This window comes from Psittacula echo, assembly GCF_963264785.1.
Source record: "Psittacula echo genome assembly, chromosome: 1".
Lineage (NCBI taxonomy): Eukaryota > Metazoa > Chordata > Aves > Psittaciformes > Psittacidae > Psittacula > Psittacula echo.
In genome coordinates this window covers 78184822-78207883 of record NC_137735.1, presented here as the reverse complement: position 1 = coordinate 78207883, position 23062 = coordinate 78184822, and the positions used below count along the sequence as shown (strand labels likewise).

At 46.4% G+C, this 23062-nt stretch overlaps 2 protein-coding genes across 2 annotated transcripts in view; one reads left to right on the top strand and one right to left on the bottom strand.

Moving 5' to 3' along the window:
• ADAMTS3 (ADAM metallopeptidase with thrombospondin type 1 motif 3) overlaps positions 1-1255 on the top strand; it is a gene marked incomplete at both ends in the record, with an annotated part of 96868 nt that extends 95613 nt beyond the window's left edge. The window contains one exon of the mRNA XM_080636185.1: positions 678-1255. Coding sequence (XP_080492311.1) covers positions 678-1255 — 578 coding nt within the window. The remainder of the gene's footprint in view (positions 1-677) is intronic.
• Positions 1256-20451: 19196 nt separating this feature from the next.
• On the bottom strand, positions 20452-22839 carry LOC308227740 (interleukin-8-like; the record flags this gene model as incomplete). The annotated part of the gene is made up of 4 exons (XM_080630560.1): positions 20452-20482; positions 21063-21146; positions 21893-22024; positions 22775-22839. 4 exons carry the CDS (start codon positions 22837-22839, stop codon positions 20452-20454), a joined length of 312 nt encoding a protein of 103 aa, XP_080486686.1.
• Positions 22840-23062: the final 223 nt, after the last annotated feature.

Below are 23062 nucleotides of genomic sequence, written 5' to 3'. Positions count from 1 at the left end.
TGACTGTACCTTGGTACTTTTCTCCATTTGTGGAACAAATGTCCAGTAAATGCCTAAAGAAATGTTGACATTTTGGGGATCTCTGACAGATCTTGGACCTATGAAAGATCTTTTCCCTGACTGAAAGCAGTGCCACACACTTAACTTCAAGGGATCGTACATCTCCCCTATCTGTTAAGAGCTTTCCTTTGCTTCTCCAGTCACTGAAAAACTCAGACTATCCAAACAAAGCTTTATCCAACTATAACATTTTAAGACATCATCTAAAAGGCATCTTTGAGAGATACTTCTTGGAATTTACTTCTTTAAGGGAAGATTTAATTGTTTTTAATGCTATTGCTAGGTATGTCTTCAGGCTAGAGGTGGCCTGGGGGTGGGTAGAACTATATCTGGCCTGGTATGTGGGAGCTCTAGTAGGTCAGCACTGGAAATTGTCTGTAGCCCAAATATAATACGCCCTTCCACAACTCTTTGCTTCTGATCTGTGCGGAAGCTGATGTTTTCCAAGTGGTGACCATTTTCTTTGGTTCCAAACTAGGGTTGATTTTGAGGGTGGATCAGGGCATGAAGCATCTCAGGTTGTCTATTTAGAGCAGCCCATCAATTGTGAAACATGCTGTTGGAGCATTTCAGTGCTCTTCACTAGATCTGCCATCAACATGACATTTGTTTTGCAGATGAGCCCTGCCTGGGAGACAAATCCATCTTCTGCCAGATGGAGGTGCTTGCACGGTACTGTTCCATCCCTGGCTACAACAAGCTGTGCTGTGAGTCCTGCAGTAAACGCAGCAGCACCCTCCCACCACCACTCCTCACCGAAGCTGCTGCAGCTGAAGAGGAAGCAACATTTGATCAGAGCCACCTGCCTGGGGCATTGATGATGCCAACGTTGGTAGTGCCCCACCATGCACAGTTCCTATCTGGGAGGAGCAATCTGGGCAGGCATCCTTCTGGAGAAGAAGATGCCAATCCACACATCTCCCCATCCAACACCAATCCCAGTGGGGCTGAGTTCCCACAATGGAGAGTCCCTCCAGCAAAGAAGACTTCTAGGCTGTTGGCTTTGCTGCACCAGTCACCTGCCAACAGCAGCAGTCTCAGTCCTCACCATGCCCTTGGGTTGGCAGCAGCCATTCCTGCGGTGGCAGCTAATAACACCATAGCGGGGGTTCCTTCTCTATCAAAAACCTCAAGGAAGAGTGCAAAGCATATTGAGAAAAGATGGCCTTCAAGGTCCTCCGCTGTGGAACGATGAAGCTGAATGCCTCGGAAGGATAGCATTGGAAAGAAGCTTGGTTTGGTGCTTTGGGTTTCATTTCCTTACTTCTAGACACTATGGTGCATGCTGCTTTCCACAAGCAAGACACTGCAGGTCATCAACTCATTTTCCTTGTAAATACAAAGAACGAGAAGTGCTGGTTCACTTTCTAGTTGCTCCTCCTGTCCTTCTCCCATCCTGCATTATCTGGCTGGCTTGAACACATTGGAGGAATGCACCTAAGGATACTCCTCATGGTGAGCAGATGTTGCTGAGAGCATCCATCAAGCTCTACTACAGAAAAGCAGCCCTGACCTCAGGGTTCTAAACATTCCCATGTAGAAAAGGCCCCACCACAAGAGGTACCAGATGTTTACACTCTACAAAATACTTTTGCAATGGAACAAGGGAATCTGTAAGACTTGTTTTGCTAATTTATCTACAGGAATGGATCTTGTATGAGCAACTTTGCACCGTTGTGTAAATCCTGTATATTGCAGAAAAGCAGTATTATTTTTAAGAGGTTTGTGCTATCAGACAACTGTTGACCTATGTTGCATTCTACACAAGTGCTAGATGCCTGCCACTGAGTGCTGCCTTATTGCCATTCCAAGAGCTGATGTGTAAAGCAGCATTGTCATGAAAGGAGGAGTTCCATTTTCAGATGAATTGTATCTCCTGACACTAGGAAAAGGTGTTTACCAAAAGTGTGATGCTTTCTTTTGAAACTGGGAAAAATGCATGAACCTAAAGGTTTACTTCTAGCCCATGCAAAGTAGGTTTAGAAACTTTAGTGTAATTCCAGTCACAGGTTGGAAAAAGCATTTTATATGCCTGTGAGATGAGCACTGCGTTGGCATCGCCTCAGTGTCAGGGCAGTGATGCCGTCCTGTAGGTCTCCCCCTTTCCTGAAGGGGTCGGACTGGAGTAGGAAGAAGCCATGTAAATACTGTAAGTACTGTGGTGTTCACCAGTCAAACACGAGTTCTGTTCTCCAGGTGATCTCTTTGTAATTTCTGAAGCTGAAAAAGCATCACAGAGCTAGAATAGTCACTAACAAGAAATAGCTGTGACAAGAAACCAGATTTATTACTGTTTTTCCAACTGGAAGCATTGATTTCAAGATGAGAGAGATATTTATTTTTCAGCAGGGTTCACCTCAAAGCTCCACAACCACAATGCATCTGACTGCAAGAACGTGCTAGTACTTTATGTCAATACCCATCTTGTTCACAGTCCACCCAATCACACTCTCTCCTGTGTGTTGCTGTAAAGTACTTGTATATAGGATTGAGAACTAAAGATATTTATTAAAAGTGGATTTCTTGATAGTATTTTATGTACTAAATATTTACACTAAGGGCAATTGACTATTCTTTTTTGCTAAGATAAAATAGAGATGTGTAATTAGCCATGTGTACATCGTATGTCATATGGATAGAACAGAAATTTAAGCTAACTGAACTACTGTAGAGAAATCGTTGATCTTTTGCTTTAAAAATAAGTCTTATGACAACTTTTTTATTCTAAGCATCTTTCATTTCTAAACAGGTTATTAAAGTTTCATGTGCAATTTTTGCTTCCCCATGAAGAGCCCTCATGTTCCACCCATTTAAAAGGCCAATGAGTACGTCCCCCTAAAATGCTGTCAAATAGATCAGGACCCCAAAGATAACATTCTAGAAACATCAGTAGTGATTATGCAGAGTTGCCAGGAAGCAATAAGGATGAAAACTCTGGAAAATTAAGGATGAAGACTTTTAAAGTAAAGGAGAATGTCGGTAGGTTGATGCTGTTGGGGGAAGTACAGGGTCATAGCGTGCATCGCGCAGTATGCCATCTAACCTACCAAAGTACTGACACCCCTACAGAACTGCTGCTGCCTTTCCACAGGACTTTTGAAAGGCCAAGAAATCAGCTTTAAGCAGATGGTGCAGAGCCTCAAACAGAAACAGAAATGTGTTTTCAATTACAATTCCCTCAAAGGCAAATTCTGTTTTCTCTGTCTTTCTTTTACTCATACACAATGTGGGTGTAGATAATCCTTGTACCTCTTGGATTTCTTTTCTGCCAAGCTAATTTCTCTTTCTGTCAAATGTACACTACTGACTGACACTGTTTGTTGTATGGGGAGCACGTAACAATAAAATCTTTCACATAAGATGCCCTTCTCTGGTCTGATTCACATGGAAGCATCTGGCTTCTGCATTTTAAAGCTGTGTCTTCTGCAAAATGAAGGGCTGTTTATATACCGGGCATGACTGTTGCAGCCTGGGGGAGGAGAGAAGAATTCCACACAGTTCTGTCAAGGTAAGCCCCCTCTTTTGCCCTCCTTTTTTTTTTTTTTAACCAAACCACAGAAAATTTTTGTGAGAAGAGGAGGCTCCAGGGAGACCTTAGAGCAGCTCCCAGTGCCGAAAGGGGCTACAAGAAACCTGGAAAGGGGTTTTTGAGACAGGCCTGTAAGGACAGGACAAGGGGGAATGGCTTTAAACTGACACAGTCTGAACCAGTATGTGATTCTGCCAAAAATTACATTCTCTGAGTATGTTCTTGACAGTTTTGAGCTGGTCAAGTAAATCTGAAGTAAGTGTCCAGTTGAACTTGAATTCTCATCAAGAGCACCAATTCCACCATATTTCATAAGCAACAGTTTTAAAGTGCCATTTAAGAATCACTTGAGAGTGCTAAAAAACAATCTTAATCCCAGCTCAGCATGTGGACTGTTAGGGTACGTGGCTTGTAATTTATAAACCACACTGGTTTTCCACTTCTGGAATGGCAATACCTGATAGGTGTCTGTTTGAATGGGAAATGGCAACTTGAGCTGCTCTTGCAACTTAAGCATGTTGCCAGATGAGAGCTTCCTGTTAAATATCTTTGAAAAGACAATTCGAGGCTGGAATCATTGAAATTGTAACCAGCAAATTGTAACTCCAAAATTCCAAATTGAAATTGTAACTTCAGCAGCTTTAACCAGCATCTTGGGAAGATGCTGAAGATCTCTATTCACATAGAAGTCTTTACCAGGTCGTTCAAAGGCACAAAGGGAGTTCTGGTTTAGGTCCTGGGTTCAGCAGTAGCAGTCATTTTTCTCCTTAGTAGCTGGTGCACTGCTGTGTTTTTTACTTTAGTCTAAGAACAACACTGATAACACACCGATGTTTTAAGGTGTTGTTAAGTAATGCTTACCTGTTGAGGACCATTTTAAGAACACAATGAAGCTGTATATGCGAGAGTAACCACAAAGTGCTGTTGTAAGCGCACCAAAGAGAAAAATAATGTTTGTTCCTCATAGACTGTTTCAAATAGGAAGTTCTGGGAGCAGAAGATATCTTGTGCTTAACCACTAGGTGGTCGTAAAAAGAAACATAGTCTGTAAGAGTGGTGATTGCTTAAGCAATAACATAGATTGCTACATCTAAAGCACATATCAGCTAGAAACAATAACAAGGAAATGATTACAAAAAATCGTGATTGAGTAACCCGTAGAGGAATATTTGTGCGGCAGGTTTTTATTGGTTATTTGTCATGACACCCTTGTAAGCTTAAAGCATATAATCAAGCGGCTTTGTTAAATAAACGATTCTGAACCTCCATGTAGTCCGTGACATCATAAACCACACTTACCCTGATCAAGGACTTGTTCAGTCTCATGCTCTGCCAGTGCAGAGGGACATGGGAAGCTGGGAGAAAGCAGAGCAGGACACCTGACCCAAACTAGCCAAAGGGGTATTCCATACCACAGCATGTCATGCCCAGTATAGAAACTGGAGGGAGTTATCTGGAAGGCCCAGATCGCTGCTCAGGTTGGGCTAGGTATTGGCCAGCAGGTGGTGAGCAGTTGTATTCTCTCCCCTTGTTATTTCCCTTATTGTTATTATTATTGGTGGTAGCAGTAGTGGTTTTGTGTTATACCTTAGTTACTGGACTGTTCTTATCTCAACACCCAGGGGATTTACATTCTTCCCATTCTCCTCTGCATCCCTCTGGGAACTTTGAGGAGGAAGAAGCGGGGGGAATGAGTGTGTCAGTGACACTAGATAATGGCCCGTGGTAGAAGGTGGAACACACAAAAATAGAAGGTACTGTTTGTCTGTGGTAGCTCCTCCCCGGAAGGTCCTGCTTTAGAAATCCTTGGAAAAGTCCCGACCCTCGGAGGCCACTTCTTCCAGTGTCGGCTGTCTCCCTGCATCAGAATGAGCGTGCATTTTTGTTACTATAAAAGCCTGAGCCTCAAGTGATGCAAGGAGGCAGACCCTCATACCACCCAGGTTAACGTTGCCTTCGAGGGGACACCCGCTAAGGTTGAGCCTGCCACCTCGCACTGCAATGAGGATTCTCAGAGCTGGTTTCCTGGTCATCCTCACAGGGTCCTTGGGGTTGGTGAGATAACCAAACATCAGAAGTATCCTTTACTGTCTCTGTTAGTATCTCCACATTTTCCTATATTAATAAAGTAGTTGAGAGTTCTCTAGTTGTGTCTCGTTTTTCTCAACCCGGAATCCTCGAACTCTGGAACAGTGAGTGAGCAGCTGCATGGTTCTGAGTTATCAGCTAGGTTTAAATCACGACAATAACTTGGTATGAACGCAGTGTAAAACAGGCCTGCTTTCTTTCAGGGGCTTCACGCTTTCATCCATGTGGGTTTTTTTCCTAATTTTTCCCTAATTCTCTGGAAGAAAGAAAGGCAGCTGCTGCTGCACCAGCAGGAAGAAAGAAGATAGGAAAGCAATTTGGGGTTTTCAGAGCTGGGAAATTGGAGGTACACAAAAGGTCCTGTGCAGGAAGAACAAGGCTTTAGAAGGATCAATCCGTAAAATCACATGTTATTATTCAAATAAACCTCCATCTGCCAACCCGTAGAAGTATCTGCCCTGATTTATTACTTGTCTTTCAGGTTCTGAGCAGTGGGGCTTTGTTGGAATGATTTAGTTTTAGGTCCCTGTGACCGTGCTAACACGAAAGAGAAATCCCCATCCCTATTTATGAAGCATGTTCTGCATAGATGAAGATGATTCCCAGGCTGCTTGGAGAGAGATTACTTTTAGTGACAGAGATTTGTCACAGTAGAGAACTTTCTAAAAAATAAAAAAGGGTGCGGGTGAGGAGGTATTTTATGTGTTTTATTTTATGTATTTTGTATTTTGCCCTATTTTTTCCAGTCCATCCAGATGCTGTGCATCTCACTGAGAGACACATGGATTGCCTAGTCCATGGGGGGTGCTTCTCAGGATCTTGCAAGAAGTTTCCTGTGGAGTGAAGGCAGGAACCCCACCCACACACCCCAGGGATGCTTTACAGCACTTTGAGATGACCGCAGTTCCAAAAGGATTAGGCTGTGCTATCACCCAGAAAACTTCCAGCCTGATGGAACAAGGATTGGAGGGTCCGCAGCATCTGGGACAGAAGAGCTGCAGTGCCTGGGGACTGCTGAAGGAGACGCATGAGTAATAACTTTTCTGCTTGTCATTTGGCATTAACTTTATAGGGTTTATGCCATTTCTTTTCGGTAAAACACACAATATTTTAGCCTGTTCTTTCACTCGTGTTCCACATGGTGAGGAAACCACAGAACTCCTTTGAGCAGGTGCTCAACCCACATGTACACACAGATAATAGAACAGTGATTTACTCTGCAGGGAAGAGTCATGGTTCCTCCTTTCCTTCCTCTTAGGGTGACTGCTTTGCACTAAACATGAAACTTGTGTGGGTATTGATGAAATAAAATTATAATAGTACATTTCAATAAATTAATCTCATGTGTTTCATGGTACACAGGTCCTGGACCCAAATACCAGAACTATGATCACCCTCAGAAGGGTGCAAGAGGATCTCTTGGATTCTAGTATCTATACTATAGGACTTCATCATCTCTCCAGAAGAGAGACCTTCCCATGCTCCTCTTGCCTCAGACCATCGCTAAGCTGCTGTAATGGACCAGAGAGGACATGACTTTCCATGTTCGGTGTGACAGGGCTCCTTACCTTGAAACTCAAGGTGGTAGCCATGGGTGGTTTGTCATGCTGGTGGCACTGTTCTGGAGGTCACTACATGTAGGTAATGCTCAGCAAAATCTTTCTGTACTGGCACTTTAGGCTTAGGAGCAGGGCCTGGACATTCACACTTCAGGATCTGGTGTCTGGGATGCCTGCCAGTACTGCCCTGTGAGGCCGCACACAGATGGAGTTCTAGGTGGCTAAGAAAGGGTGGATTGCCATGCTGGTGGCACCATTCCAGTGAGCAGCATGCGGAGGTGATGCCCCACACCAGCTATCTCTATGGGCATCTTAGGCTTAGTAGTGGAGTCTGGACATTTGTACTCAGGGAGCTGTTTTATGTGGTGCCTGAGAGTGCACACTATATAGGCAGCATACAGAAAGAGTCTTAGGTGGCAAAGCAAGGGTGGATATCCATGTTGGTGGCACTGTTCCAGAGGTCACCGTGCATAAGTGATGCCCAACACCAACTTTCTGTCCTGGCAGCTTAGATTTAGCAGCAGCTGCTGGACGTTTGCGCTTAGTGGTTTGTGGGCTGTCTGAGAGCACTCCCCTGAGCCGTGGGTCTGCTGGGGTCTAACGGGGTCAGGGTGAGACCCCTGGGGCTAGGCTGGTGCCTGGGCCGAGCCGACTCCTCGCTGCTGGGGTCGGCCATGGGAAGCATTGCTCCGTGCCCACCATCTTCAAGGAGCCGTCGTGGGCTGTGCTCCGGAGCCGGGCTCGGAGCCGGTTCGGGGCACAACGCTCCAGGACCCAGCTGCGGGACCCCCGGCACGGCGCCGAGGGGCCGCGGGACCGGGGACACCCGGGGCCGCAGGGCTGGTGCTGCACAGCGGTTCCTGAGGTCCACTGGTGTTTATGTGATCTGTGTCTGGGGAGATGCTTTGCATCTCAGGGGCTTTGCTGCCCGGGGCGCTCCGTACGGGATCATTGCCCAGAACCGGCCCCGTGGGCCTCAGGCTGACGCGAAGGGCGGTGATGTGTCCCGGAGCCGTGCCGCGCGGATAGAAGCCGCTCTCCCAGGGAGAGCCACAGCCGGGGTTAAACGGGAAGAGAGGAGCAGTTCTGGCGGAAACCGGTGTGGAACCGGCGTTGCCGGGGCTTTGGCTGGACATTTTTCCCCAGCTCCGCGCGTTCTGCCTGGGAAGTAAGGAAGAGGAGAGACGCGCCCACGGGTACCGGGACGGCGCCCGCCGAGACGCAGGGGGCCTGGAGATGAGCCGGCGGGTGGGAGGGCGGCAGGACCCGGGGCGGCCCCGGGGAGGGCCTGTGAAATTAGGGGGCGGGGCGAAGTGGTGGCGTTACAGCTATAAAAGGAGGGGCGGGAGGAACGGGCCGGGGTGATGTCCGTGTGAAGAGGGGGTCAGGCCCGGCGCGTTCGTGGAAAACAAAGCCCAGAGGGACGGAGTCCGGCGTGGTTGCCTTGGCCTTCCGCAGGTCCCGGTCGTTTCCCAAGCGCTGCCAGGGCCCGGGACTCGTGCTGGTTTGGGACTTCAGCGGGCGTTACGGCTCAGCACAGCCCCGCGTTCCAGGGACGCGGCTGCCGCGGGGCTTCGGGCCCCTCTCCCCGAGAGACCCGAGCCCTGCGGGGCTGGTCACCAGCTCCCCGAGAGCATGGGTACCCCCGGGCTCCGGCACACGCTCCGAGAGCGCAGACCGGGGGCTGAGCCTGGCCTGGAACCGGGCCTGGAGCTGAGACATTAAAGTCCTGAGCATTGGAGTTTGGAAGCCAGCCGGCTCCTGGGACCGTTCCGGGTTCAGAAACAGAGACCGAGTCCTGCGGTTTGGGGGCTCGAAACCTGGGTCACTAAAGCCAGATTTGGTGCTCAGAAATGGAAAGCAAGCCCAACCGGGCTCATGTGGTCAGTTCTGGAGCTCAAAAACCAGGTTTAGAGCTTAGAAGCAGTCATGTGTATGGGAGCCTAAACATGAGGCAACTCACTGGGTTTATGTTGGGGCTCAGAAACACAGATCAGTTCTGCCTTTTGCTGCTCAGCACCAGAAACAAAGTCCTGCACTTTGGGGGCTCAAACCTGTGCTCTCTTGGCCAGTTTTGGGGTCACAGAAGAGACCAAGTCCTGAGTTCGGGGGCTTGACACCAGACTCATTGGCCAGCTTTAGGACTAACAAAAAAAAAACAACTAAGTGCTGCATTTTGGGGGCTCAAAATAAGGCTCATTTGGCCAGATTTTAGGCTCAAAAAGAGCGACTAAGCCCGTGATTTGGAAGCCAGGTGTAAGGCTCAGAAACAAAGATGAAGTGATGTGGTTTTGGAGTGTGAACCTAGTGACCCTAGGTCAGACAGTTTTAAAGCTCATGCAAAAAAACCTACTTAAGTGCTGCATTTGGAGGGCTCAAAACCAGGCTCATTTGGCCAGATTTAGGGCTCAGAAGCAGAGATTAAGTCAGTCCTGCATTTTGGAACACACAGTGAGGCTAAATGCTGTGTTTTGGGGGGCTGAAAAATGGGCTCATGGGGCTCAGAGTTGAGAAGAGAGACCAAGAGCTGTGGTTGGTGCCCAGAGCAGGGTCTGGGTCCTGCCGGATGGTGCCTGACTCAGAGACCAGCCCTGTGCGCCAGGGGCTCACACCTGGATCATATGGCTGCATTTAGGGCTCAGATAGGGGGACACAGCGCTGCTTTTGGCACTGGCAGCCAGGCTCACGCAGCTGCAGTCAGAGCAGAAACACGGGTTTGAGTAGCTGCTGTACTTGTCCCTAGGGTTGGGAGTATTTGGAGTTGAAGTAGCTGTGTTGTCTGTTGCTTTGCCATCAGATCCAGAGACATCTTTTTCCATTTGAAGGTGCTTGATAGTGTTGAACTGCTCTGTAAGCATAGGCCAAGCCCCAGCACGTTGCCATGATTTGTGCCTCTCTGGTATGACCAGGATGACAACACCCCTCTTTTATGTGTTTTACTGGTTTTTCCCAGATTTTGCACTTGTTCAGTGGTGAAGTTCCAAAGCACTGGAGGGGCCCACTGACCTAGATACTTGGCCATACTATCCCACACACACTGCCACTCATGACTGTCCAGCCTCAGGGAAAATATCTTGGTCCTCCTGTATCGCCATCTAACCCTAGACAAGACCCAAACCTGACTCTGCTTAACTTTTGAGATCAGACAAAATGGTCATAGGTAAAACACACTCTGTGTGTGTGTCAACATGCTGATCCCCATCACAATCAGCAGGCAGGTCTCAAGGGTACCCAAAGGCCATCCAAAACCTTCAGAACTCTCAAATTATGCTGTAAATAGTATGGTGGGGAGGCTGGGAACATAAGGGAACGTTTGCATCATAGGTTGACTACCTGAGGAGGGGAAAAAAGATGTGTAATTGCTAACACTTCCTTCTGTATCTCCCAAAGTATAGAGGTGATGACCACACTGGGAAAGCAAGCCAGACCAGTTTCATGATCAATGAGTCTATTGTATTGCAAGTCATTACCATAAAGTACAGTGAAACAAGAGTCTTAGCAGAGGCCCCCCTGGGTGATAAACACTAAAACAGCAAATACTGGTTGTAAGTAAGATACAACATGCTGAAACTGTAATATCGAGAGCAACAACTTTGAGAGCCAATAAATCAGCATTGTGACGAGTGACTATTAATCCGAAACAGTGAATGCTTATCACAAATACGATCACACACACTCTGGTCAGATCTGTCGTTATCTCAACCCTTCGTGCCCCACGTTGGGCGCCAAAAAGAACTGTCATGGTTTAAGCCCAGCCAGCAACCCAGAACCATGCAGCCGCTCACTCACTCCCCCGACCCCTTCCTCCCTCCACTCCTGGAGGGATGGGGAGGAGAATTGAAAGAATGTAACTCCCACGGGTTGAGATAAGAACAGTCCAGTAACTAAGGTATAACACAAATCACTAGTGCTACCACCAATAGTAATAATGATAAGGGAAATAACAAGGGAAGAAAATACCACTCGCTGACCGATACCCAGCCCGACCGAGGGCCTTCTGGGTAACTGCTCCAAGTTTATATACTGGGCATGATGTGCTGTGGTATGGAATACCTCTTTGGCTGGTTTGGGTCAGGTGTCCTGTCTCTGCTTCCTTCCGGCTTCCCCTCCTCCCTGGCAGAGCATGAGACTCAGAAAGTCCTTGGTCGGAGTGAACGTTACTGAGCAGCAACTAAAAACATCGGTGTTATCAGCGCTGTTCCCAGGTTGAAAGTCAAAACCACAGCACTGCACCGGCTACTAAGAAGGAGAAAAATGACTGCTACTGCTGAACCCAGGACAATCACATTGTATTCACAGCAAGGCCAGTCAGTGGAAAGTGAATGCATGGGGATGAATTTGTCCTAGTTGGAGAAGCATGAGACAGACTGCTTTGAAAAGCTGTATCAGCATGGAAGAAGGACACATTGTGATTTTATGAGCCCTCCACAGGATACTTTCCGAATCCCACAAACACCTGTCCTTCAGATTTTGGCCGTGTCTGTTCTACCTGAAAGATGGAATTTCCAATTCACAAGAGGTATAGCTTTACTTGAAGGTAGCTTGGGGGTTTTTAAGGCTCTCTCAATTACTTGTTGTGAAATCTCCCACAGGAGATAAGAACGATTAGGAAGTGGCTTTTCAGATGTCAGAGAAGGCAGAGGAAAGCAATGCAATGTAAGATCCTGCTGCTGGAGCTGATAGTTTGAAACCCATGGGACAGAAGTGCCACTAGGGAGTTTCTCACTGAATGGGGCATTTCTCACTGCTGTTTTATCACTTGATCACTCATGAGCAAGGCAGAAAGAATTACAGACAGGTAGGAAATGGGTATTTGCTCCTTACTGTTTGACAGACTGAATACAACAAGAGGCGAGCACTTTGGAGAGCAATGCAAACCTCAACTGCTCTGAGATCTTACCCTCCTGGTTACCTTAGAGCTTCTGTAACTTCCTGTAGGTTGGCAAAAATGGGCATTACTCAAGTGCCTCAACACATCTGATGAACGCAGAGCCACAGCAATGCAGTGAGTTCACTCCCTTAGGAGGAGAAAAGTCAGCTCTCAGTGAGAAGCTTAACCTCAGGATCGTAGAATCATAGAATAGTTAGGGTTGGAAAGGACCTTAAGATCATCCAGGTCCAACTCCCCTGCCATGGGCAGGGACACCCCACACACAAACAGGATGGGTGTGTGGAACCCAAGTAAACCCCTGCGGTCTACAAGAGCCTGTATTCTGCTTTAACTTCAAGTGGGCTGTGCTTAAAGGGAAACATGTTTGGCTGGGTGGAAAGATGCAACAGCATCTGCTGCAGTACGAAACCAGTACATTGTATAACAACACATTTGTCTCCAAATGAATTTGCTTCGTCCTTATAACCTAGCCTTGCTTTTACAGTATCACAGTATCACACAGTATGTTAGAGATTGGAAGGGACCTCAAAAGATCATCTAGTCCTATCCCCCTGCCAGAGCAGGAACACTTAAATAAGGTTACATAGGAATGTGTCCAGGTGGGTTTTGAATGTCTCCAGAGAGGGAGACTCCACAACCTCCCTGGGCAGCCTGTTCCAGTGTTCTGTCACCCTCACTGAGAAGAAATTTCTTCTCAAGTTTAAGTGGAACCTCTTGTGTTCCAGTTTATACCCATTACCCCTTGTCCTATCATTGTTTTGCCATGATAGGAATCATAGAAAAGCAAATTAATGTGAACAAGGATTATTCTTGCTCTTTATTTCTTCCTCTGTAACTGGATGTTAAGTGTTCAAGTTGTGGACATAGAGAAAAATCTCTCTGAACTTTGAAAACTTCTGGCTGTACAAAATAGCTTTTCCCTCTATAATGCCAGAATTTTGAAGTCCACAAGGCTGTTGTGGATAAAGAAAGTGTAACATCACTCAGAAATGCAGAAAATACTATTTTGGGTTTAGTGATACCATCTTCCAACAGTTGCTCTTCAAGGGAAAACATCTTGCTGTATTAAAAAGCTTTCCAGGAAAAAATAATGTATTTTCTCTGGCTTATCCATCAGATGAATGTAGAAAATTAGAGTAGTAAAGGGCTAAAAAGTTGTCCTGGCTCTGAGAAAAACAGCAAATCCAAGTATGCAAGTTTGCAGACATTAAAGACAAAAGAAATCAGGGATGAATGTAAGCTGCACAAAGGTACATTCCGAAAAACAAGGGAGAATGGGAGGGGTTACTTACAGGGAGGTAATTAAATAAACAATAGTCTACCAAGGGATGGACTGAACAATATGACAACTAAATATGTATGTATGTACACACACACCTACGTAGATCAATGGCATTAATATGAAATCACAGAGTGATGCAAACAATCAAGATTCTATTCCCAACTGGCTATTCCCCCGGGTCATAACATGAAGGTATTTAAAAGACTGCTGTTACTGGCTCAGTCATAGGGGGAAATCAGGCCATAAGGAAAACCAGCGGCTTCCAAATGACTGTGGTACTGTTTGTCAGACACAAATATTCAGAGTTCCCTTCCCTCCCCTGCCCCCATTTCTAAGTGATGGAGAGTGGTTTAGTGTGTCCAGAAGGTCAAAGGAGGTGATTGTGCCCTTCTGCTCTTGTGAGACCCCACTTGGAGCATTGTGTGCAGTTCTGGTATCAGCATAAGAAGGACTTGGAGCTGTTGGAGCAAGTCCAGAGGAGGCCACGAGGATGATCAGGGTCTGGAGCATCTCCTGTTTGAAGACAGGCTGAGAAAGTTGGGGCTGTTCATCCTGGAGAAGAGAAGCTGCATGGAGAACTCAGAGCAGCCTTCCAGTATCTGATGGGGGCCTACAGGGATGCTGGAGAGGGACTCTTCATTAGAGACTGCAGTGATAGGACAAGGGATGATGGTTAAACTGAAACAAGGGAAGTTCAGGTTAGATATATGGAAGAAGTTCTTTACTGTGAGGATGGTGAGGCACTGGCACAGGTTGCCCAAAGAAGGGATGAATGCTCCATCCCTGTCAGTGTTCAAGGCCAGGTTGGACAGAGCCTTGAGCAACATGGGTTGTGAGGTGCAACAGAGATGTGAGGCATCTTTGCCCACGGCAGGGGTTGGAACTGGATGATCTTAAGGTCCTTTCCAGCACAAACCATTCTGTGATTCTATGATTGTATGATGCCCGAGCCTGCTGTATAGACACAGAACATAAGCTTCACATTCAGGAAAAAAATATAATGTTGTAAATATCTCATGTTTCAGACACTAAAAGGTATTTCCTTTCCGACAAAGTTCATATAGAGCAGAATTATTCTTATCTTTACAGCTGCCTAAACCCCTTTGCCTGCCGTCCAGTTCAGCTGAAACAATTTAAATCAATTTCCTTCACACTTCTAAAGCATGGATAAAAGAGTGGCGTAAAAACTCTTCAAGTTTTAATGGTGTAAGGAAGAGGAAGTTACTTTTTTTTTGTATCAGCAGACATTAAGTTTTACTTGTATTCAGAATGATAAAAAAATGTGAACTCATTTAGAAACCCAGCTATGTAGTTCAAATGTGAAAGCAGGTTTTTAAAAAGAGGTGTTTCTCCCAAGACAACTTATTTCATACTGGGAAGTGTCTAAGACCAGGAACCCTGTGTTGTCAGGGGAAACTGCATTGATAAACGTGTTCCTGCAAGCCTTCCCTGTTACACAGACTGAGTTGTATCTTAATAAAAGTAATTTCAAATGCTCATCTGTTACCTTACACTGGGTTTGTTTCTTACTCACCTTTTTGTGGCTGTTTCGACTTCAAACACTTCCAGTGACGCATTTTTCAGCCCTCTTCCTGGTCTCTCAAGAGCTAATAAAAATCACTAGTCCAATATAAGGATTAATAATTAGTTATTAAACTAATTGAAGTCAGCAACACTAATCTAGGAACACAGCTAGGAACCCTGAGTAGAACCTGTTCTGTAACTCCACGATGATTTAGGGTGCATTGGCGTGGAAGCACCACAAGGTGGGAGGCAACCCCAAAGGCTTTTGACTAGAGCCTGTAAGGACAGGATAAGGGGGAATGTCTTTAAGCTCATAGAGGGGAGATTGAGGTGAGATATTAGAAGTTCTTCCCTGTGATCTTTAAGGTCCCTTCCAACACAAACTATTCCACGATTCTATGATTTGAGAATCTCCATCACTCTCCACTTCTCCTTCTTCCAGATCTCTGGAGATGCTTGGAGAAACCGATCCTGAAAGGCATCAGCTGACGATGCTGTCAGTGGACAGCAGATGAACCGCTGGAGAGCACAAATGTGGATCTTTTGTCTTGGGACAGGACTTTGCCTGTCAGTCCTGCCTCATATCAACCAGGTGAGGCTTGTGGATGGAGGAGCGTGACTGGGACATAAGTACCAGTCGTGTCCAGGGGGTAGGGGTTCACGCACTTTCTAGAGTAAAAGAGACAGCTCAGCTGTCCACGCAGTAAGTTCAATGTAGAAACACTTGGGAGCTGGGTTCCTAAGTAGTGGCCTGTTTATCCAGCCTGCTTTTGCTAGATACATACCACCATTACCAGGGCGTTAAAGTGTATTTCCCATTTCACCACTGTGAAATCTTTTAGAGGGACTTGTAGTTATTGGCAGGCACTTGCTTCCTCAGGCTGCAGTTGCTCTTTGCTTAGGAATTCCTCCCATGTTCACATAAAAGTAAACAAAGGAGCTGTGTGTTGCTGTTGGGCTCCTACTGAACTGCAGACTTGTGTGTCCAAACACCGGCCTCTTGCAACGCTGTGTGAGAACATTTGCAGAGCACTTCCCCTTCCGCGAGGAGTTATGCTCTAGAGAAGCGTGTGTTGTCAGCCTATGGAGCCCTTGGGAATGGGGTGCTGCCTTTCAAGCAGAGAACTGGGGAGACCTGCAGTGCTTCAAGGCTGGGTCTTCGGATGCTGTGATCCAGCTGTGTTGTGAATCCAGCCTGCTGCTGGAGAGCCTGCAGTCCTGGATGCTGTCCCTATGTGTAGTACTGACCTGCAAAGGGGAGGCAAGGGAAAGGTGAAATGGTTTGGAGTGTAAAGGGGAGGCAAGTTGAAAGTGATGACTGTAATCGTGAGAGACGTCCAAAGATCCCTGCTCTGTGGTAAGGATCTTGTTCTGTTGTTTGCTGGTAGAGCAGAGGTGTGAATTTAAAGAGCAGCTTTAGAATAAGCTTGTTGATGCTACTAGAGTTACCTTAGGGCCTTTATGAAAGTTTAGTCTTCCTGTGCCCTTCCCTGTGACTGTTGTTTCTGTTTCTCCTCCTAATTTAGCAAATGCCTACATCAACAGTAGGTGAGGATTCTCTGGCCTAACGGATGTAGGAGATCACACAAGATGAGCTGAACAGTCTCCTCTGGCCTTGAAAACCTGTGGCTCTCCCATGTGTTTTCTCCTCTCTTTTCTTTCTCAAGACAAGGATCACTGTAACCCCGAAGCCTACGTGGCTGTTGATGGGATGACCAGAGGCACAGTCCTTGTGGCACAGGTGCATGGGAGCTGTCAGGAAAAGTCTTGTTGCTGATGGTGCTGCTGCTGTGACCCTGCTGCCCCCTCCCCAGTCCTGTGTGCGTGAAAACAGACAACAAAGCCAAAGCCTGCAAGTCTGGCTGCTGGGCAAGGTCGTGTTGAAAAGTCGTGGTGCTGAGAACTTCCTTGTGGGGCATCAGTCACCGCTCAGGATGCTGTGGCTGGGAAGGGATGAGTATTCCCTCTTGTGGGCAGAGAGGAAGGGCACCGGAGCAGTCTAGAGCACAGGTGGCCTCTTGTCCAGCAGCCCGAGTATTCATGGAATCCTCGAGTGGTTTTGGTTTGGAAGGGACCTTCAAGATCATCCTGTTCCAGCCCCCCTGGCTCTGCACTGCTCTGCCAGTCCCGACTGTATTTGCAACGCTGGCAGCCAGTCACAGTCTGTCTGTGCCTGACAGCCACTGGCCGCTGGCTGGCAGAGGGAGAATTGAGGCTTCTGGCAGCATCCCAGGGGCTTCTTCCTGGTAGCAGGAGCTACATTTCCTCCAGCCTGCTATAGGATGGGGTACCTGATAGGCAGTGAATGATGCTGGCCTTGCATCCACAGTATCACAGTATCACAGTATGTTAGAGATTGGAAGGGACCTCAAAAGATCATCTAGTCCAATCCCCCTGCCAGAGCAGGAACACCTAGATAAGGTTACATAGGAATGTGTCCAGGCAGGTTTTGAATGTCTCCAGAGAAGGAGACTCCACAACCTCCCTGGGCAGCCTGTTCCAGTGTTCTGTCACCCTCACTGAGAAGAAGTTTCTTCTCAAGTTTAAGTGGAACCTCTTGTGTTCCAGTTTATACCCATTACCCCTTGTCCTATCATTGTTTGCCACTGAGAAGAGCCTGGCTCCATCCTCATGACACTCCCCCTTCATATATTTATATACACTAATAAGGTCCCCCCGCAGTCTCCTCTTCTCCAAACTATAGAGACCCAGCTCCCTCAGCCTTTCCTCATAAGGGAGATGCTCCACTCCCTTAATCATCTTAGTTGCCCTGCGCTGGACTCTCTCCAGCAGGTCCCTGTCCTTCTTGAACTGAGGGGCCCAGAACTCCATGGCTCACACCAGAACTGCTGCCCACTCATGTTTCTGTGTTTCCAGGTCACGAATTATGACAGGTCTGCCATTGATCGAGCTGTGGAACTCAGTGGGTGGGGAGGTGCCTGTGTTGACATGTGTGCTTTTCACCACTGTTAGAGTTCACGATTATACAGGCTTTTTATTGTTTAGGAACTTGCTGGTGTTTCTTGCTAGTGGTTTGTTCACCTTTGTTCTTTCTGTGTTCTGTCACCTTCCTTTAGGTGGTGTCCATCAACAGAACTCTGGTGGCGTGAGGGCTTGCTAGCTGCCTTTACTACTAGCGGAGTAGTTGTCAACCCTTGATAACTCTGCAGAGAAAAACAAAGGAAGAAACCGTTTTCTGCACTGTTACGATTATTTTGGCAAGATCTTGCCAGAAGCCCCCTTTACACCCGAGTGCGGAGCCTTGTGGTCCGTTGAAACATGCCGGCTGTTACCATTTCACTTGAAACACATCCTTCACCTCATCTTGGTGAAAGGCGGGGTGTTAAAATCCATAATGACAGGTACTGTGGCTTTAAAGCAAAAAATTCCCCCTGGGCTCTCCTCCAAAGTTGAATGAAAAAAACCTCAAAACCTTAGGGTTCACTTGAACCTAGCAAATGCCCCTGAAACTGTGGTTGCATTTTGTTCAGGGTTTATAATTCCCCATGAACTTAGCATCTGCTTTTCCTGGAAGTTACATTGCTTGCCCTTTTTTAATGGGCTCTGCCTATGAAATTAATCATAGAATCATAGCGTCAGCTAGGTTGGAAATGACTTTTAAGATCAACTCCAACCATTACCCCACGTCCTCGGTTCAGATGTGACATTATTTCTCTCCTTCTTACTAGCTGTGCGGTGCTGTGATTTCAGCTTTAGTCCGAGAACAATGCTGGCAGCATACCTATGTTTTAGCTGCTGCTAAGTAATGCAGCAGCTTTTCAGTCTCTCATGCTCTGCCAGTGAGGAGGAGCACAAGAAGCCGACAGGGAGCAGAGACAGCACAGGCGACCTAAACTAGCCGAATGGGTATTCTGTACCACAGCACGTCATGCCCGGTATATAAACTGGGGGGAGTTACCCAGAAGGGACCCGATCACTGCTCAGGCTGCTCAGGTAGGGCTGGGTATCAGTCGGCGGGTGGCGACCAATTGCATTGTGCATCACTTGTGTTTATTTTTTTCCCCCTTCCCTTTTCAGTTTCATATTCTCTCCCCTTGTTATTTCCCTTATGATTATGATTAGTAGTGGTAGTAGTAGGTTTGTGTTATGCTTTAGTTATTGGACTGTTCTTTCCTCAACCCTTGTGGTTTAAATTCTTTCAATTCTCCTCCGTGTCACTGGCTTTTGTTTGGCCACCGTTGCACTTTGAGCTGATGATTCCAGAGAATTGTTGAGCATGGATGTTTTCTACTACTACTCTCTTCCTAACTGTGCTGGGACTCCACCCCAGGCATCAGAATAGGAAGCAGATGCTACACAAGGGCAAATACTGGATATTTGGGGCACCAAAAGACAGGTCACAAATTCCCATTTTGATAGTCAGTTTGTGGCTTTTTGATGCAGTAAAGAGGTACAACTCTGGTGCTGATCGTTACAACTCTGGCATCTGAGGGGACGATGTGCTTGCCTGCAAGGTATTTAAGTGAGGAGCCTTGCCCTGCAGCCCACCAGTGCCCAAGCACTGGGAGTTGCCTGCAGAGAGGAAAGGGAGTTTGTTACTGCCTTCAGTAATGTCAGGGCACCCTAACAGGGTGAGTTATTTTACTAGGTATGAAAAATTCCCATTTCAGTTCCAGAGATCAGGCTGAGGAGGTTAAAAAGCCGTGAAGCAGACTGTTTCCAAATAAAGCTAATGAAAATGGGAACTAACAAACAGATGACAAATGGATTTTTTAATAGAAAACATTTAATAATACATTGTTAGGAATAATGACACTCTCACAAGCAAATTCTGTGTATACAGGGTGGAGGTTTTTCCATCTAGCTGAGTAAGGAGCTAATTTGGCATACAACCAAGTCCTTGTACAGAGCACTGAGTCTGTGAATAGTTCTTAATAAATTAATAGTAGGAATGGAGAATCCAGCAGAAATTAAATAAATTATCATCATTTTCTCTCTTGTATCAAAACCACACAATAAATACATTTATAAATACCATGGAAATCACAATAAATAAATACCAAACTGACTGTCTTACAGATTCCATAGGACAGATATTCCAAGTGAGAAATCCCAGCTCCCAGCACAAGGCTGGCTGTGGTTCAGGAACCTGCTGTTGACACAACATACTAGCGCACTCCAGGGGAGCAGGAGGAAATATCAGTTTGCTGGTGTCTTAGCAAAACAGTGTAAACGAGCCGTGCTGCGAGTGCCATGCACTTCCCCAGGTGTGTTTGGCTGAAGTGGTTGCCAAGCGTCCTCCATTTCCTTTATCAAACCACTTTTCCTATTCAGGCATCTTCAGTGTCAATGAACAGGCAACACTGCCCGTTCCAAAAGGCTTTCTTAAATAGATGCAGTGAAATCAGTCAATAAATAAGTGACCAAATCCGCAGGAAACAGAGCACCACTGGCGGAGGAGGTGGCAGATGCACACTGTTCAAAAGATGCTCTTCCCAAATGCTTCTCTCAAGGGAGGAGTGGGGGCAGTTCCCAGATTTGTTTGTCCTGATGTTTCTTAGAGCGGCGAGTCAGAGTTGAGTTGAGCCCTAGGAAGAGGTGAGGGAAGAGAATCATTTAAAAGGAGGTTCAAGGGTAGTTATCACTGCTTAGCATTGACCAAACAGTGGAGTGGTCTGTTTGCCACTCTATGGGCTGTCCTGAGGCATGGAAACAAGACAGGTGACATCTCAAAAGCAATTACTGGAATCCCAGTGTGTGCATCTCTGGTGCCCAGCTAGGAAATTCTGCTGCAGGAGTTTCTGCATTTTCTTGCATCAAGAAACTCATTAATTCAGAAATAGGATTTGTTAACATACGGTACTGTGAGAAAGGAAAAGATGCATTTTTTTAAAGCCTCTTTTTTCAAAGGGAGCCAAACATTTCTGAGTTCCTTTCCTCCCAGACCAAATTGCAGGTACTCAAAGGTTTAGTATTGACGTATCGGCTTGAACAAGGACCTTGCGGCAGTCAGACTCTAGACTAAGTGTGACAGTATCCTGTAATTAATCAGCAAGTTTCCTTGGTTTCTTGTATCTGATGAAGAGAAAATGGGAAGTATCACTAAGAACTGGCCTTTCGGGGAGGTTTAGCACTCGGCTGCCCAAATGGAAAGGGAATGGAACTTACTTGGCCAAAATTGCCTTTATGATTATCTGCACCCAGGGAGCAGTGGGCTCCAAGCACACCTCTCTGCCGTCCATCAGAGTAGCTCTGCAAAAGAAAGATTAAAGAGAAGTCAGGAAACCACTGCATGGATCGGTTTTACTCACAGAGTGTGATATTGCATTTGCAGATGAGTATAAATTCAGCCCAGCTGCTCTAGGTTACGCTTGGCCGTTTTGGTTTATGTGTTCCACAACAGAGGAAACTAAAACCACCCAGGAGCTGTGTGACTCTGTGCCTGCTCCCAAAGCAGCCATGCACTCCCCAAACCTTCTTCAATATATATGGGTACTTGGCTTGAATTGGTTTACGTAAGCAACTGAAACCTCCAGCGCTGAGAAGATGCTTCAGCAGTACGAGAGTTTCAACCTTTCAGTCCCTCCTCCATGCTATTTAAGACCAAATTAATTTCATTTCTTTCCCTGTGTAAGCTCGTGGGAACTTAATTTTTTCCTTCGGAGACTGACCCAAACTGTTTTCCCAAGAGTTTTTTGACTAATAAATAAATGTAGCATTTAAAGGGCACTTTTGTCTCGTGTATCAAGAACTGCCCAGTCCTTGAAATTAATGTTTTACCCCCAGAAATATTTAATATGTCCAACGACAGATAAGCAATGATCAGTTTGGGAATACCTAAGGTCAGAGAGACGATGAAGAACATGGTGTATTACTTAATACTGCCTCTCTCAAAAGAATAACCAAATCTGATCCCATCATGTCATGGTTATGAAGCGTGAAAGCCCCAGAAGCAGGAGGAAGGTGAAGAAGAGGAAGGCTCTTGCAGAGCTACTTACATGACTTCAACATTCTTGCAGTGAGGGCCGCTCTGTGTCAGCTTCACATCTTGAATGGACTTAGGAGGGATGAACTTGGAATGAGTGGCTATGCACTGGCAACGGAGCTCGGTTCCCATCCTGGCCAGGGTCCTACCTGTGGGCAGGAAAGGAAGGACATGTTTGGAGAGGTGGTCCTGCCCATTGCTGGGTCAGACATAAAGCTCAGCTTCTCTGGTTTATCCACATTCTCAGTTAAAATACTGTATTGGTCCAAGCTGCCTAAATCAATCCTTATGGAATAAAGATGAGTTGCTTGTTTCAGATGAGCTCATGCCCAAGTACATTGAAAACTAAACGAACACATCCTTTCGAAGTAAACTGCATGGTCTGTGTTTACTTGTACTGGCCACACTGTACGGTTAGTTGCATCATTTCAACATGTGGATTGACAAACTGGTGACTACACAGAAGACAGAGCCCTTGAGTTTTTCGTTGTTGGAGGCTTGTCCATGGTTGTGTGCTCATATTTGTTCTCTGTTCCCAGCTGTGTATTACTTGCTTGAGGCAGTATGATCATTAAGTAACAAATACGAGATCATAAGCTGCTCATTATGTGGGAAGGAAGTGAAACATTCAGACACTTAAGGAGGAGATCCTGTCTCTCTCTGCTAACACCTGGAGTGAAAAATAGAAGCAAGGCAAATTCAAGTTGCATCCTTAAGGTTTTTCCCACAAGATGTCAGTAACTCATCTGCACAAGGGCTCTGTGAAGCAAACCTTCGGACTGCAGAGGAGTTGCTGCAATCTCCTGAAAGAAACTTCCCCAAACCAATGCAAAGCTACCTCAGTGCAAGGAAAAGCGTCTCGGAGATGCCTACACAGCGCTATGGAGGGATTCACTCACCCTGAGAGACAGCCACGGAGATCAGGCAGAAAGCCAGGACAGCCACGAGTTTGCCGTTCATCGTTGGACAAGGAGCTGCTGCTGGGTGGGCTCTGTGGAGCAGTGAGCTCTTCTGTCCTGGAGGATGCTGATGCCTCTCAGGGTGATCCGTGTGGCTTATATAGGGCTTTGCGCCCCTCGCCTCTGCTGGGCTAGCATGGGCATTGCGTGAGAGGAATTTCCCAGCTGCAGTACAAATGAGTCACATGACTGTTGTGCAACGGCTTCCCCGATGACGAGGAATT